Source organism: Thermobia domestica, chromosome 1 (genome assembly GCF_964235325.1).
Source record: "Thermobia domestica chromosome 1, izTheDome1.hap1.1, whole genome shotgun sequence".
NCBI lineage: Eukaryota > Metazoa > Arthropoda > Insecta > Zygentoma > Lepismatidae > Thermobia > Thermobia domestica.
Window position 1 is genome coordinate 140,535,329 of NC_137454.1, and position 16,441 is coordinate 140,551,769.

The window sequence follows — 16,441 nt, forward strand, 5'->3', positions numbered from 1 at the left end:
CGTCTCGATTTATAGAGGCCCGTCTCGGTCTCGGTCTCGTCTCGGTAGATAAAAGGCCGTCTCGGTATATAAAAGGCCGTCTCGGTCTCGGTCTCGATAATTCGGTCTCGGTCTCGGTACCATCCCTATTGTCCTGAAAAAGCTTTTATACTTTTTCGACCGAGTGTCCCCACTGGGAATTAGAAAATTTCGAAACGAGACTTCTACCAAATTTACGAGCCGAGAAAACCTGAGCATTTTATTGATTACAACTGTCATAATGCCTTATTATACACTGCAGAATGTTTTACAACTCAGTATTTCCTTCGACAGAAAAATAAATTCCCGGGTTTTATTTAAATCCATTCCATAGTGTTATTTCTCAGTTGCCCTGTTTTACGCAGTGAAATGATTTTAGATCTACATCAATCAACACGTCGGAAGCTTCACTTCTAGTGCGTGGACTCCCTGGTTCGACCCCAGATAGCTCCAAATGGGCTTTGGTGGACACTATATTCGCGAGTTTTCTCGGAGATTTTCCGTTTCCTCCCACTTTCTTCTTTCCATCATTTTGTTCATTGTCATAATCATCATATCTCTTAGGCTCGTAGCATAATGGAGAGTCGTAAAGCTAAAAAAAACAAGAAAAAGAAAAAGAAAAAAGAAAACTTGGAAGTTAATAAGAGAAAGAAAGTCTTGTGTATTTAGTCCAAGGTACTGAACTCGAACGCTGTGCTCAAAATGCGAACCTCGATCACATAAGATTATTTTTTTTCTTTTTCTTTTAGATAATATTCTTTTTCTTTTAAACTTTTCCATTCGTTCTGTCTTCAGAAGAGTGTTTTCAAAAATAATGTTTGGAACTCGTCTTTTTGTGTCATTTTGTACTAATTCCGAAAGGCTTGATTGTCTTTATCCTTTTTGTTTATTCCTTTTAAACGAAGGAATCACAAGAAGAAAGAAAAAAAGTTACTAGCTTGGAGATCGTTACGAGAAAGCGGCGTTTTTTCGCGTCTCTTCTCCCCTTCTGCGTTTGTTCCCCCAACTCTTAAAAGCCTTTTTAGCATGGTTGATTTGAATCACCCTGCCTGTCGCTCCTTGTGCTCCAAGACTCTATTCCCGGCTCCTTGTTTCCCCACCGGCACTCTGTTCTTCAGTGAGTTTTTAACGCCTGTGTATTGAGAGCCGGCCGCCGTTTCTGCAAATTGCCTTGTTTAACAGCCTCCGATACGAGCAATAGTCTCCACGAAACGTTCCAGGGCCAGCCCCTCATGGCCGATGTCACCTAGCAACCAATCGAGATGCACCTTCGATCCATTTCGGAGCCGCATCTGCCAATGGGAGTCTTTAGCGAGCAACAGGCTTCGCCCCTAGTCCAATCAAATTCTCATCAATCTGGGTTTACACATTCAAGGAGCTAATGATGCTCTCCTCTCCCGTCCCGCGCGTTCCTTTACCATTCCTCCAAGGTTGAGTCGCGTGAAACTTTTCCTGAGGAGGGAGGAGGGGAAGGGACCACTATTTGAAGGAGGAAAATGGCCGGAAGGAGGTTTACACTTCGTTAATCTTCGGCCAGGACTCGTCGGTCGCCGAGGTGCTTTGCTTTGTTGTTGTCCCTTGCCTACAGACACGTTGGGGACGATCACGTATCGTTTGTCGGGAAGGACATCGAGATTTCAGAAAGAAAAAAAACACGGGAGAAACCAGAAGTGGTTCTTCACACTACCAAACAATTCTGTTGGTGACTTTGGAAGGACAAGATCGCGCCAAGGGCTGCAAGAAGTTGAATCGTGTCCGAATCATTGTTGATTAAAGTGTGGTGTTACAGCTATATTTATATACTGTTTTGTTTATATATATATATAGTGGTGTTTTGTATATTACGAGTGGTGGCGCTTCTACTTTTTTTTGTTAACAACAGAAGAAAAAGGTAGTTCTTGAAGTATGGAAAGAAGTTGACGCTGAAATTGTCCATTTCGCTGGAAGACGATCATCTTCCGGCGAAGTTTTACAAGATTACTTCTTTACGAAGTCAATCTCTTCCGGTCAGCGCTGTCGACCTCACCAGCTATTTCTTCCAAAACGGCATCTCCCAGGGACCCACCGCCTTCGAACTCAACTGACGATTCTCAAACGTCCCTGAGTGGTGCTTCATCCCCTCCGACTGTTGCTGGCGGTATGTTAGAGTTTAATCCACCCCCCGGGGCGGGAGGTGTGGGTCCCCCGACCGCCCCCTCGCCGGCAGGCTCCATGCTCTCGTTTCTAAACCTCAATATGGACACAGCGTCCAGAAACAGTGCGTTCGTGCTAGGAAACCCACCACTTGCAGCTTTACACTCAATGACTGAAATGAAATCAGCAATGTTTCAACATTACCCCGGTGCACAGGGACTCAAAAGTTCTCCCCTTGGTGGTTTGCCGACAGCACAGACCCTCGCGGCAACTACATCCTCATCGGCGACACCTCATGGGATTGACCACATTTTGAGCCGTCCAGCGCCGACAACATTAGGACTGCCACGATTTAATGTGACGTCGGCCGCTGGAATGTATTTCAATCCCGCAACACTCGGAAAACAACCAACACTAGCCGATTTAACATCACGGTCGGCGCTCTATTGGCCTGGACTACAGGGTCTTGTCAGCAATCCAATGGCATGGAGGGATAGACTAAGCACAGGTAAGTCTTAAATACTATTATTAAAATGATTAGTGTTACTTGCTAACTCATAATTATAGTTTATACAAAAATACCAAAATAATTTGTTTACTGCTTTATTAACTGCTGATAACTTCAGAACATAATCCAATTCAGAAAATATATATCAGTTAATTTAATTTTGTTCAAAAGTAAATCTAAACTTATTTAAACTTTACTAAATACTAAATTTATGTTATAACTTAAGTTATATAGATAAAAGGCACTTTTTAGGCTTATAAATTTTAAAATTTCTTCATTACAAAGTTACAGTTTTTATATATAGAATGGGTTCGTCATTATTATGAAACTTGAAGAAAATATGTTGAAACAATTTAATAGTTTGTGCAAAACTCACTTCTGTTGCTGGAATAATTGTATTCATTATGTAGCTCTTTCTTAATAGGTCTAATCTTAGTATTATCATGTGGGAAAAATATATAGGCCTATTTATCAGATTTTATAAATGCAGTGCCTTTTCTTTTCAAATAAACAACCATTATTAGTACATAATTCAGGCGAAGTTTGTAAATATTTCGCTGTCACTACATACAAAACACCATTTTCCCTACAATAATAACATTATCGAAATTATAAGCATGATTATATCTAATTACAAAATAATTATCCAATTTGCATAATTCTAGATTCCGATCAACATCAATAAGTACAAAATATTAAAAACATCAAACTAAAACACTTAAAAAATGTATCTTGCTCGAGGAAACAACATCAAAACAGTTAATGATACTGTGAGGGTAAAGTAAATGTTACTTTGGCATTAATTCAAATTAAAATGATGTTTGATATGACAGTGCACATTACATATTCAAAAGTTATATCAGAAATATTATTGTAAAGTTATGATTGCTGATGATGACTATAGCACTATATAGTCTTCAAAACTAAAACAATCATTTCAAATGTGTCCACACCAAGCTATAAAGTGTGTTACAAAAAACAAAAAAAGATTCAGAATTCTTTATTATTTCATGAAGAAGATCAATACAATATATTACCCCAAGTTGTCAATATCCGTACGTAAGAAAGTAAAACATCTACTACTGTATATAAATATTTATTTAAGAAAATCTTTATGCGTTTAGTCATTGTTTACTATATTTTACAAATAACTTAGTGGGTCAACGAAATTGTTTTAAAAAAGATTTCTCTAAATTCTACTTTTTCTTTAATATATTCTATTTAATTATTATTGGTAAAGGAAAGGACAATAAAGTATTTTATTGGTATTATTATCACAGGGGCAGTTATATCCTATATGTGTATGAAAAGACTATCAAATCTAATAAGATTTTAATATAATATTGGAAGTATGTAACTTCTATACCACAATATAATTACACCTATTCCTTAAAAAAATATATTAGATCTAGAATTTTCTATTTATAGAAATTTCTTTTTCACTTTTTCTTCGTCCAATGTTTCATCAAGTTTTCTGTAAAAAAAAAAAAAAAAAAAAAACATAATAAATCAAACTTGTTTCGTTAAATGAGGAGGTAATTTTCAATTCCTAGAAGTAATTTTAAAAAATTTGTAAATCTCAGTTAAAATTATTTTAAATTTTAACTCAATATTTCACATTTTAAATTAGAAAGGAAAGAAAATAACTGAATAAATAAAAGAAATAATGAAACAGCAAAACTATTTAGTCTGTTTCAAGATTGTCAAATATTTTGGAATGCTTTAGCTTAAACAATCCATACTAATGAAATATAAATATGTGTATAATTATGTATATGTGTATGATTGAAATCCCATGTCTTCAGTTTCTTTCCCCCAAAATAGAAATATTCAAAATGTAAATTGATAATCATTTAGATTTCGTTTAGAGAAACGAAAAAAATACACTTATATTACTTATTATTTCCATGAGTTTTAGGAAGCATTTATTGTAATAGGAGATGCACGTATACGTACTTCCTCTAAATTTTTCATTTTTTTATTTTTATTTTGCAAAGTGACTAGTAGAAGACTAGTAAATACAAGCCTAATATTTGAATAGTAATAGATTCTCATTGTCAGTATATTAGTACTTACTATCATAAGTGAAATTAATCTTTATTGTAACCTGTTTTCAAGAGCTTTGAAAGGTAACTAATTAAAATTAATGGATATTTAAGGACTATGCTAAATGTTTTGCAATTACAAGTTTCAACTGAAATACGTGGATATATATGTGTATTGAAATGCAAAGTGTATCCATCTATACTGCTGTTGTATAATAAAATAGCAGGAATGTATCAAAGAATGGGCTTATCTTTAATACAATAGTTGTTTCATACAAGAACTTTGCAATTATAAATAAATAGAAATAATGTTATAGGCTTATAAGTTGCATTCATTTACTACAATTGTTTGTTTTTGTTGTCCAAGTTTTTTTTTATTTATATGTAAGTTCCGTATTTTATATGGAACAACTGCAGTCTAAATGATTTATGATAGACTATCTAAAACTTTATCAAAATACGAATCTTAATTTGTTTCGGGTTGCTGATTGATTAATTAGAGTTTTGCTTGTCTTTTTAAAGCCGAGCCTATATCAGACGAGACTATTGATTAATGTCAGATCCAAACTTTTAATCTGAGTTATATTTATCCGAGATAAGCATTCTCACTGAGAGTCGAATCCTGGACCATGTGTACAGAATGCAGACGCTTTAACCTTTTGGCAACGATCAGACGTTTAGTTTTTTGCGGTCTAGAATAGGTTTGTTTTCTAGTAAATATTCACATATTATTCTATACGTACATCCAATTCTAGATGATCCGTCAATTTTACAAAAGTTAAAATCAAAATCAGATCAGTGTAGTTACTTTTATTATTTTATGATTCTCCGCGGTAAGTGGTAGTTTAATGTCTGTCAAAGTATTTTGCAAAAGCGAAAAAAAAAAGTTTTAAATTGCTGACTGTAGGTGTTGTGGATATTTTAGGAAGACAATTACAAAAATGAACTCCCCCCCTTTTAAATATGTTTAAAATGAACTACATATATAATAACACCATAACATAAACATTTTAAGTAAAATTCATCAGATGAATGGTAAACTTTCGTTTCAACTATTTTCGTTAAGACAAACAAATGGAGGATTTATCATTTTACGGATATTCTTAAATTTGGCCCTGGGTTATTGTTGCATTTATTCAAAAACTAGACTCTATTGTAGACTACATCGTTATTAGATAATTAAAAAAAGATACTGGGAGAAATCATGTTCATTAGACCGTGAACAATTTCCAAACTTATTTCATAGAAATTATTGGTTACACGTATTAATTGATCAGTGAAAATCATGCGGTTCTATGAGCCGAATGATCATCATATTTCACGGTAACTTCTTTGTTTCTTCATGTGAATACATAGTGATGATTTTTTAAAAACAATTTTTAAAAGAGAGTTTTTTAATTGATACTGTTGGCAGTATTCGAACATGCGCATTGAAATGCCATTTACATACACAATGTCATATATATAACGATAAGACATGAGGGAAAGTAATGGGATCATTTCCTCTTTACATCATCTCATGTATTTTACTATTTTAGTGTTGTGATCATTTTAATTGTTATTTACATTTCTTGCTTATAATATGTAGCTTTACAGACGTTAGAAGGGCTTCATTAGCAAGAATTGTCTTTATATTTGGTGACTGTAAGCTTCCAAATAAAAAGGGAAATGTTATCTATATTTTTTGAAAGAGATTTCAAAACTTCCACTATATTTTACCTCCCTTACGAATAAAATGTTATATTGATTTGAACATAAACATTTCGAATGACGCCATAGAAACAAATAAAATTAAGGAAACTGAAAGTTCTGAACAAATTACCATCATTTCTGTCTGCATGTAGTCTACAGTAAAGACAAATGACGTCTGACGAACAATACACAATCCAAATAGAGGGAAATTAACAAACAAAAGCCTTGGTCTGTAAGGTAACACCTGGGCATTCGCTCAATGTAATTTAGGTAAATCTGTGAAAATAATAGCTACCTATATGGCAATAATACAAACTTTGATTGGAAAAGAAAATTAGCCTTAACGGTACTCTGATTGTCCTGTTATTAGACAAATACAATGTATATATATATATATCCCTTTGCATTTTATCAAGATCATATAAAGACATTGGAATCATCTACATCTTTTCTGTTTACGAAGTTCAGCGTTTATGCGCTAAATGGTACATATTCCAAGTAGTATATTCGTTTATGGTTCGGAGATCCGCGGTTCGATTCCTCCGTGGGATCCATATAGTTCGAATTTACATAAAGTATACATCCAAGTTTCAATACCTTCATTTAAAAAAAATAAAAAAAGACCTTAGGCTTTAAACTAACAAACGAGCTACATTGTTATAAAATTAGGATGTTAAATTTCACAATGTGCACTTGATAGTAATTTTAACTCAATGTTTAATTGTGAATAAATGAAAACGGTTGATAACGGAGTATATTGACTGACAAACAAACGATGACTTCATATTGATTACTTGGAATATGTACTTTAAGATCGACAAGTATAGATATTAGAGAAGATATTTTAAGAAGATATTTCGGGTGGCTGAATGGGCGCCATGGGTACCATTTCCCATAGTTTTGGATTCAACTATCGATGAGAAATTCGCTTCCCATTATCCTAACCGTGGTATTCCAAACTAACTTTTGAAAAGTAAGATCAGACTAAAAATATCTTGTTTAATTACCAGTTAAATGATACTGCACCATTTATGAGGAATCTCAAAGAAATTAAATGTAAAATCCTATTTAAAAACTAATTCTACTCATTGTATTGCATGGATGTAAGAGTTGGACGCAAAATCACGAACAATAGCAGAAACACAAGTTCCTTCGCAAACAGATGACCGGATGCGTTATTTGCATACGAAGTATGTACAAGTTGGGAAGTTGGTAGGACAGAGATATTGTAGGTAGATAGACCTAGAAGAAAGTAGGAAGGTAATATTAGATAGGATCTGTTTCTATGGCGACGAACTTTCAGAATACTTAAGATATAAACTAAGTAATAGTTACCATTCATTTAGATGTCTATTTTAAAGTCATAACAATTGTTTGGTTGATTTGGAGATTAGCGTCAAGTTCAGCACCGAGGCCAATGAGGCGTAACTAGTGTTTGAAGTAGTAAAAAGAAGTAAGGGGATGCTATCATATGGTGTTCCTCTACTTAAAATAAGCATACCAAAATAAAAATAAAAATGCAAGTCCAAAAGGGAACGCACAGTACAGTTTACAGAAAGTTTTCACAGTAATAGAAGAAATTGTTCTTAGTGCCCCCCCGCACACACTTTGAGTGCCGATTACGACCAAAAAAAAAAAAAAGAAAAAGAATCCGACTTCAACTTGAATCCGGAACCTTCTGATAAGAAGAAATACATGCAACCACTAAGCCACCGCAATTTTCTTAATCACAAAATTCCCATGATTTCTCTCAAAGTATTGACATTGGATATGATATGACTATTCATTAATTAAAATTGTTCTATTAACGTATGATTTTATATGACATTACAACAACCATTTTTTTTTAAATATAGGTATAATTTTAGCAAATGTGGAAGGCATTAGCGATGTTTTACACACAGCATATCACAAACTGTGATTTTAATTTTAGTGGAATATGATGAGATATTTATCTCCAGTATGGAAGGGGAAAGCACAATATAGCATTTGGCTTTCTTTGTTACAATTTATCGTATTTCATTCGGTGAAATAGTAACTTTAATGCAAACCCCACACATACATACAAACTGTTACACGTTTGATCACTTTGATTATGGGTACGCCCAGTGTACAGTGATTATTATAATTATGAGAAACATATTTTTAGGCAATAACTCCCAATTTGTATATTTAGTTCTCTTGTGTTTATTCTTTCTTTTTTTTCTTAAAAAGCAATTAATTTAATTTGCTGTTTAATATCATCGCACATGTATCAAATGACTTTGTGAGTCTGACGAGAAACAAAATTCTCATCATCAATATTTTTGGTGTGTTTATTAATTCCGATAAATTATGCACACGATAACACTTCATGTATACTGTATAGATGGACCATTTTAATTTGTAATCATTACACAGCGATAAAGAAGATATATATATAATTAAAAAAAAAGAGTGAAATTGATAACTCTCTCATACTCACAGCCAATCAGTGAGTGGAATGGTAAATGTATTAACAGAAGTAGAGTGAGTGAGTGGGAAGATTTTTTTGCTTTGTTTTAAATGTGGATGCATGTATATGGTGCGTGTGTGTGTGTGTGTTTATGTGGGGACACAAAATGAAGTTGATCATATAATTAAACATCGTTTTCATAATTACTTTGTTTAAATTATGTGTATATAAGGTCCATTAAATTTACATAATGAACAAAGGGATGGGAGAAGACAGAAACGAAATAATGTACAGAATAACGATCATTGTGAACTGTAGTGCTGTTATTATTATTATGTATTTGTGTTTTAGTTAAAGCTAGTCTGTGCACAACGAAAGCTTCACACTGGATGTTTCCACACAATATATGATAGTAAGACTATTCATGGCTTTGGATTAATTGTTTTAACAAAAGAGACACTGACCAAAGCTTAAAACTTTACTTTATTTTAAATTATAATTTGTAACTGTTTCGGATATCTAGCATATCCTTCTTCAGACACGATCAAAATTAATGAAAATACAGACATAGATATAAATGTTGTTATATGTCTGAAGAAGGATATGCTAGATATCCGAAACAGTTACAAATTATAATTTAAAATAAAGTAAAGTTTTAAGCTTTGGTCAGTGTCTCTTTTGTTAAAACAATATATGAATAATATGACTAATGGGGGCGAAAGACGCATACTTGCATGACCAACTTTCATGAAAGATTTGTTTCATTATGCATGTTGGAAAATTTTTTTGCCCACACACGTACCAACTTGTTGTCCAACTTACTAGAAGGTCAACGGATGAAAGAATCACGTGATTTTTTCCGCTGTCGTGATTGGCGGAACTAAATGTAAAACAACAAACTTGCATGAATGAGCACATGCACAGTAAACATGCATGAAGAATGGTAAAACCACCATGTATGTTTACAGAAGATTTTGAAATCTTTCAACATGCATGGATGAGGTCACTCACGATCAACTTCCCTGTGGTTTTATCATTTTTCATGCATGTTGGAAGGTTTCTTCATGCATATGTCTGCGTATATGGGTACCTTACATAAGTGGCACACCCATCATGATTGAGAAACAAACATGGTGTATATAAGGGTGTGAGCTAAGCTAAATTTTAATTGTTTATTATTATTATTATTATTATTATTATTATTATTATTATTATTATTATTATTTAGCAAAAATAGGAAATGAGAGATTTTTTAATGTAACGCTATAAACAAAAGGAAGAAAGTTGACTAATAATGCTAACTGTCCGTATTATGAAGAGTGTATTGTCCAGCTGAGTATTCGCCATATTCTTGTAGAATGTCCAGAATACTCAGACCTCGGTGAACGTTTAGGGATAGCTGAAAATCTGATAATCAGGTTTTAGGAGATAATATGGTCTCTAGTTATCGTATCCTCACTATTTCTCGTGAGATTTGAATAGCAAACGTCCTCTGAGAGATTTTCTTTTTTAAAATTTTCCTATTATCTGTTAATATTATTGCTATTTTTAAAACTTATTTTCTTGTTTTCTTCTTTTAGTCTCTTCACTTATTTGAAATAAGTTTCTAATCTCTTATTTTGTCGAACTATACTCTTTTCTTAAAATTTTATTTTGATACTTTTAAAATATGTATCATGTGTTGATACTGATTGTGAAGGGGACAAATCGTTGCAGAAGTCTCCACTAAACTGTAATCAATCAGTTAATTAGTAAAATTGAATAGCAATAATAATAATAATAATAATTGTACTTTGATAATATTCGCTAAAATGCTTGTACTAAAGACTTCAATACTTCAGCTCAATTAAGTTGGGAAGTACGGGAAGAGACCTTTGGGTAAACCAAGAGGAAGATGGAAGATAATATAAGTCAGGATATATGGGAGGTTAATAACAATAACCCTAATTTCTTAAGTCTAGTTTAAAATTCCATTAAGAATATTTCTTTCTGTGGTGATGAACCTTTGGATTTGTTAAGCTACATTATCATTAACATTAATGAAAACGAAATGAAATTCTGTTTCGAAGAGTTATGAGAAGCATGTCGATTATGTCAATAGATAAGCTTTGTATCAGTGGCGGTTCTGCTTGTAGGATGCATGACTACCCTGTTTAACCTTTTCCATCTTATAATATATAGCAGATGTATAAGAGTCTCTTTTTATTTTGGAGCAACGAAAGGAGAAAAGAAAGTTTGGTGATCATGAAAAAAAATCGAATTCGAGATTTCAATGGATTTATATATACGTTTCATGGCTAATAAATATCGAAAAGGTTTTCGACATCTGTTCGTCTGTTTGTCCGTTCGCCTTGATATACAGCTACCTAAAGGCCATACATCCTCCAGAGGGGTTTCTGAAATTTTCTTCTTACCCCTAAAAAAAAAAGGATTGTTTACTTACACAAGGGTAAAAATTTAAAAGTTCGATTTTCTGAAGAAAAATAATATAACGGCTCTAATAATTTTGTTTAAATTTCAAAAATCAATTTTCCAAAAATAACTCTATCATGTGGTATAAGTCATTTCAGCATCTATAGCCATTTAGCCCGTTACGTATGAGGGATGACGTCCCTCGGCGAACAAACTATCCGAGGAAAGGGAAAGGGAAGGAAGCAGCCTGGGACCTATAAGTTAGGTACAAACCCAGTATTTGCCTGGTTTGAATTAGGAAAACCTCATTCAGGATGGCTGGCCTGAAAAAGCCTCACCGGGAATCGAACCCAGAACCACTCGCACCGAAGGCGAGAGTGTTAGCGAGTACGCTACGTGGAGCCACAGTCGTTTCTGTGGGAAAATGTCGAAAAGGGGGAGTTTATTATATTGAGGATGAGTTTTCTTTACAACGATTTCCCCAAAAACTGCTCAGACGATTTTGTTCATATCTAGTTCATAAATAAATATTTCATTAATAACCTGACAATATGGCATAACAATTTGTGCTGACAAAATGTACGAGGGATAGTTTATTCTTGGGGATGAGTTCTTTTTCGGATGATTTTCTCAATGAAGTCTGTCATTTTGATCATATTTCAATAACTCTATAATATTGTGTATTTCTTACGAAAAAAAAATCACAACAGGTAGTTTGCTATTTTTTTTAAAGATTTCTTACTTAAAAATGACACTGGCAATATTGGCTATATTTCATAAATATTTCATTATTATACTTATAATGTTGCATATATCAGTTCCATGAGAATATCCACAAAGGATAGTTTTTAAAAAAAACAATTTTGTAAAATATTACTTATGTGATTTTGGTATTATTTTATAAACAAATATTTCATTAACCTAACATATGGCGTAAGTTATTTCTCATGAAAAAATCTACAAGGCGTAGTTTACTTTTGGGGATGAGTTATCTTTCGGCGAAGTTTTCCGAAAACGTATTAGAATTTGGTTCGTATCTCATAAGAAACAACTGCAGAACAATAATTATGATTTAGTTTAAGGAATTGGAGCGAGAAAGTTTAGTGCGGTGACCCGTACCTTTTATTGGAATTATTTTCGAGGATCCAAAGTAGAAATCAGAATGTTAAAGAATTGTATTAAACTTCCAGAAATTATAATCAGAGGCACTCTGGAGCTTCTAGTGCTCTTTCAGGAGTCATTTCTGTTCTTAAAGCTTGCAAATTACAATTGAAATAATATCAGCCAATAAGTAAGGGACGCTTACAAGAATGGTTCTTGAGCAAGAATAAGGTGGGACTTTTCAGGAATAGTAGTTAAACGTGCATCAAGTGTCAGATGCACGTTTTCAGGAATTATTTTTCAACATTTGGCTGATGTATCTCAAGGCCAGTTTGCAGAAATAATCTTTGAACTTGTACGAGATAAATCTTTTCTTATTCAGAATCCTCCTTGAACCTCTAGAATGAGTCTGTTTTTTTTTCTTTCTTTTAAGTTATCAATTATGATATTTTTCTTTTTCGTGTTAAAACATACTTTGGAACACAGAGGATGTTTTGCTGTGATCTCTCAAACGTATCTTCGTTTTGATATTCTACAAATGATAACTAAACAGATTTTAGGATTTGAGAAAATCGGAATTCGAATCTCTCAAACGTGCCATCATGAGTTATCATACTAAGTTGCAAAAAAGAAATATGAAAGGAAAAAGTTGATAAAAGGATCACCCATCACTCTATTTCCTACATATTTTCAGAAAATACTTGCCTTTGTTAACAGGTTGACTGCCATGAGCATCATATGTGGTGCTCGCCTTATTTCTCTGTGGGCCCTATTCATAGTCGCGACGAAACTATTCATAATCGAGCCAAAGGTAAGAAGAAATTTATGGCCTCCTGGGACCAGTACCCTCAAATCACCTTGGCAGTCAACCTGACCTCATGCAGAGTGGCTCATAAAAAGGTATACACTGTTTAATTGTGAATAACTCTCAAATGGATTGACGTAAATGTATTATTTTTGGTAATATCAATGTACTGGCAATGCCGCCGAACTGCTGCACGAACTACCGACTGCAACGTGTCAAGTTCAATGTCTGCACAGGAACGTTCGATGATTGCTCTAAGTCAACCAATGTATAAGGCTTTTGTCCATAAGACGTTCTTGACAGTTTCCCATAAGTAAGTCTAAAGGAGTGATCACTCTGGGGATCGTGGGAGATACTCGACAAACTCTCTTCGATCCATCCATAGTTCGGCTAAATTTTCATTGAGGTACTATTTGACAAAATGATGGTAATAGGGTCTAGGATAGGACACTATCTTGTTGGAGATAAAACCTCTTGTTCTCATAGAAGTCTCTGATGGCAAGCAAAATGGATGTCTCTAGCACCTGCAAGTACTCCTCACTAGTAATTATGCCACCAAAGAAGAAAGATCCAATCAAACCTCGATAAGACAGCCTACACCACATATTCACTCCCAGTAAATTCACGGCTTTGTCCACATAGATTTCCTGATTTATAGCTGACAAATAGACACAATTATGTCGGTTTACCACTCCATTGAATTTGAATATTGCCTCATCAGAACACATCATCTCTACAAACATTTCATCGTCGTTGACCACCGTGTTCTGAAACTATTCACAGTACTCCAATCTACGTGCAGCAATCCCGGAATGGGAATGTAGATCTTCCACTTTACAATCCTCAAAATGTGAAGAACATTTAAATTACTCATACCAGTTTGATGGGTACCCTGCCTTACAGATTTAAGTGGTGAGCTAGTGAGTTGTTCTAATACAGTGCGGAACTTGGCAAGACTTGTTGCTGTGACAGGTTGTCCAGAATTGTTTTTATGCACATTTGTAACACAACCAACGGCTTCAAATTTATTACTAGTTCGGGTAATTGGTAAACGTGTCGGTGGTTGTGTTCCAAATTCATTTCACCATTTCGTTGCACCTCAGTGATGGTGTCGTACCTCATGTACCACCTCCAGACCGCCTTCTTTTTGTTCAAATGTTAGCCTTGCAGTCATGTTACTTCACTCAAGCCATCTACACAAAAGAAGAAAATGAAATCATTATTGGGAGGCAATGTAATAACAGAACACCAAACATTAAACTACTACACTATGTATTTATCAAATCATTTTTATAGATTAAAAATAATAGGGGATACGCTGCATATCAAAATATAAATTTGTGGTCAAGTGCCCTTGTGTTGTTCATTTTATCCGGGAAGGAGAAAGGATCTCAGAGTTCTCTAGTTTTTTTTTTCTATTTCTTTTATTTCACCTATTCTTCCGTCATTCGCTTGAATTGATAATTTGTCTCTTTATAACCTATAGACTATAAGCATGAAACGTAAAACTAAAGATGTATTTTCGTTCAACCAACATCAAAACAAGAATATTTCAACCTATACATTTTACATATTTAAAACATAAAATCGAGGCAATATTGCTAATGTAGGGGTATATATGCATATTGCCCATGCAAAAAGTATATGTTGGTTTTCGTAGTTTTCCAACATCCTTGATTTGTATTCTAATGCTCCAACAGCAAAGCAAACAAAAACGAAAGAATATATCGTTCTTCTCATTTGTAGATTGAATGCATATGTCAAATCATCCTACATCCAACATCAACTAAACTCTCCCTCTTTCGACAAAAATGTAATCCGATTTAGTTAAGAACGTGTCATATCTTGCGATTTGTGTCATGTTCTCTATTACTACACAAAAATGTTAAATCCATTGGAGCGAACTTCATTTAATTTTGCTTCTGTTTCTCTCGAAAGCTATGTGAATATATCATTCATACATAGTCTTTGCAGTAAATTCGTTTGATGTCAAATGTATTATGTTATGAAGAGGTCCAAGGGAAGCACTTGACTGTATGTCAGATTTAAAAAATAAATAAATAAAATATCTTCAGAATTGTTAGGTCTGTCATATACACTACTTTACTTCAATGTTTAGTGGTGCAAAGAGTTTTACAGAAGACAACTTTCAAAGATGAATCTATGTCAATTCTTTCTACAAAATAGGAAATACAACTGTTGTGTAACATTAGAGTAAAATATTCAGGTTTCTAAAACCCATATTATATAATTATCTTTTGACGTTTGACAAACATATCAGATCATTATTTTCGTATTATATCCTATTAACAATCCTTAAGGCTAATAGAGTCTAGTAATCGAAACCACAATTACATCTTCGATAGATAAACTATCAGAATAGTTGCAGTGGAAATTAAATTAAGATGCAGCAATGTATCAGAGAACTAGAGAAGAAAAGGCCAAACTTCTATTTTTTTTATTGGTAATAATTACTGGCGTCTTTTGAAGGAAGTACACTAAGGCCACTATCTAATGTTCTAATTCTTATATGTTAAAACATTAGTTTAGGAAGTTTTCTTCCCTTCTAGCTTGTAGCATATGACTTCCCTAGAGAGCCGTCACTGATAACAATAATGTAATAACAATGTTATAGTAAATATATACATGCATAATTAGCATGCTTATCAGAAGAAGACATAACTTTATATTACTTTACTTGGTTTCAATTAAACTCTAAACTCCACTCAAATTAACAAGTTTTCTCAAATTTATATAAAATGTACAGGGATGGCAAAACTTTGTATCAAAGTACGGATTCGAAGAAGTTCCATTCTGAGAGAGAGAGAGAAAAAAAAACTTTCGTAATCAGGACGTAAGAAAGCAATTTTTTAGGGGTGTAAAGTATCGAACTCGAGATTCTTTTTATTATTATTATTATTATTATTATTCACCCTATATGTTAATGTGATATGTCCAAATAAGAAAGATTCACAATGAGTCGAATAGTGACAAAGTGAACCTAACCAGGGATCCACCTGGTCCCCTCAAAGCTTCTTAACTCAACATACATTTGTACACTTTCTCAATTAAACTATACTTGTTCAATAGGGAAATGATTGATGTAGCATAAAAATTTGATCTTACACTTATCTGTCACTTATCTGTACTCATTCTCTTATAAAAACAATGTAATTCTTTTTTTTTTCCTGAAAATATAGGAGGAAATATTTAACAATTACTTATCGTCTTTTCGGGTGCAGAATAATACCCGTTCAATAGTACATAAACGTAGTGGCTTATAGCATTGGACC

At 33.6% G+C, this 16,441-nt stretch overlaps 1 protein-coding gene across 2 annotated transcripts in view; it reads left to right on the plus strand.

The window, feature by feature from the left end:
• Positions 1-1,512: 1,512 nt before the first annotated feature.
• The window catches only part of HGTX (HGTX homeodomain transcription factor), a 112,924-nt gene continuing 97,995 nt past the window's right edge, over positions 1,513-16,441 (plus strand). Inside the window, exon 1 of one of the 2 annotated variants that reach the window (XM_081763835.1) lies at positions 1,513-2,659. In XM_081763835.1, the coding sequence (XP_081619961.1) occupies positions 2,158-2,659 (502 nt within the window). In that variant the 5' untranslated portion in view covers positions 1,513-2,157. The remainder of the gene's footprint in view (positions 2,660-16,441) is intronic. The other variant, XM_081763841.1, reaches the window with a different exon arrangement.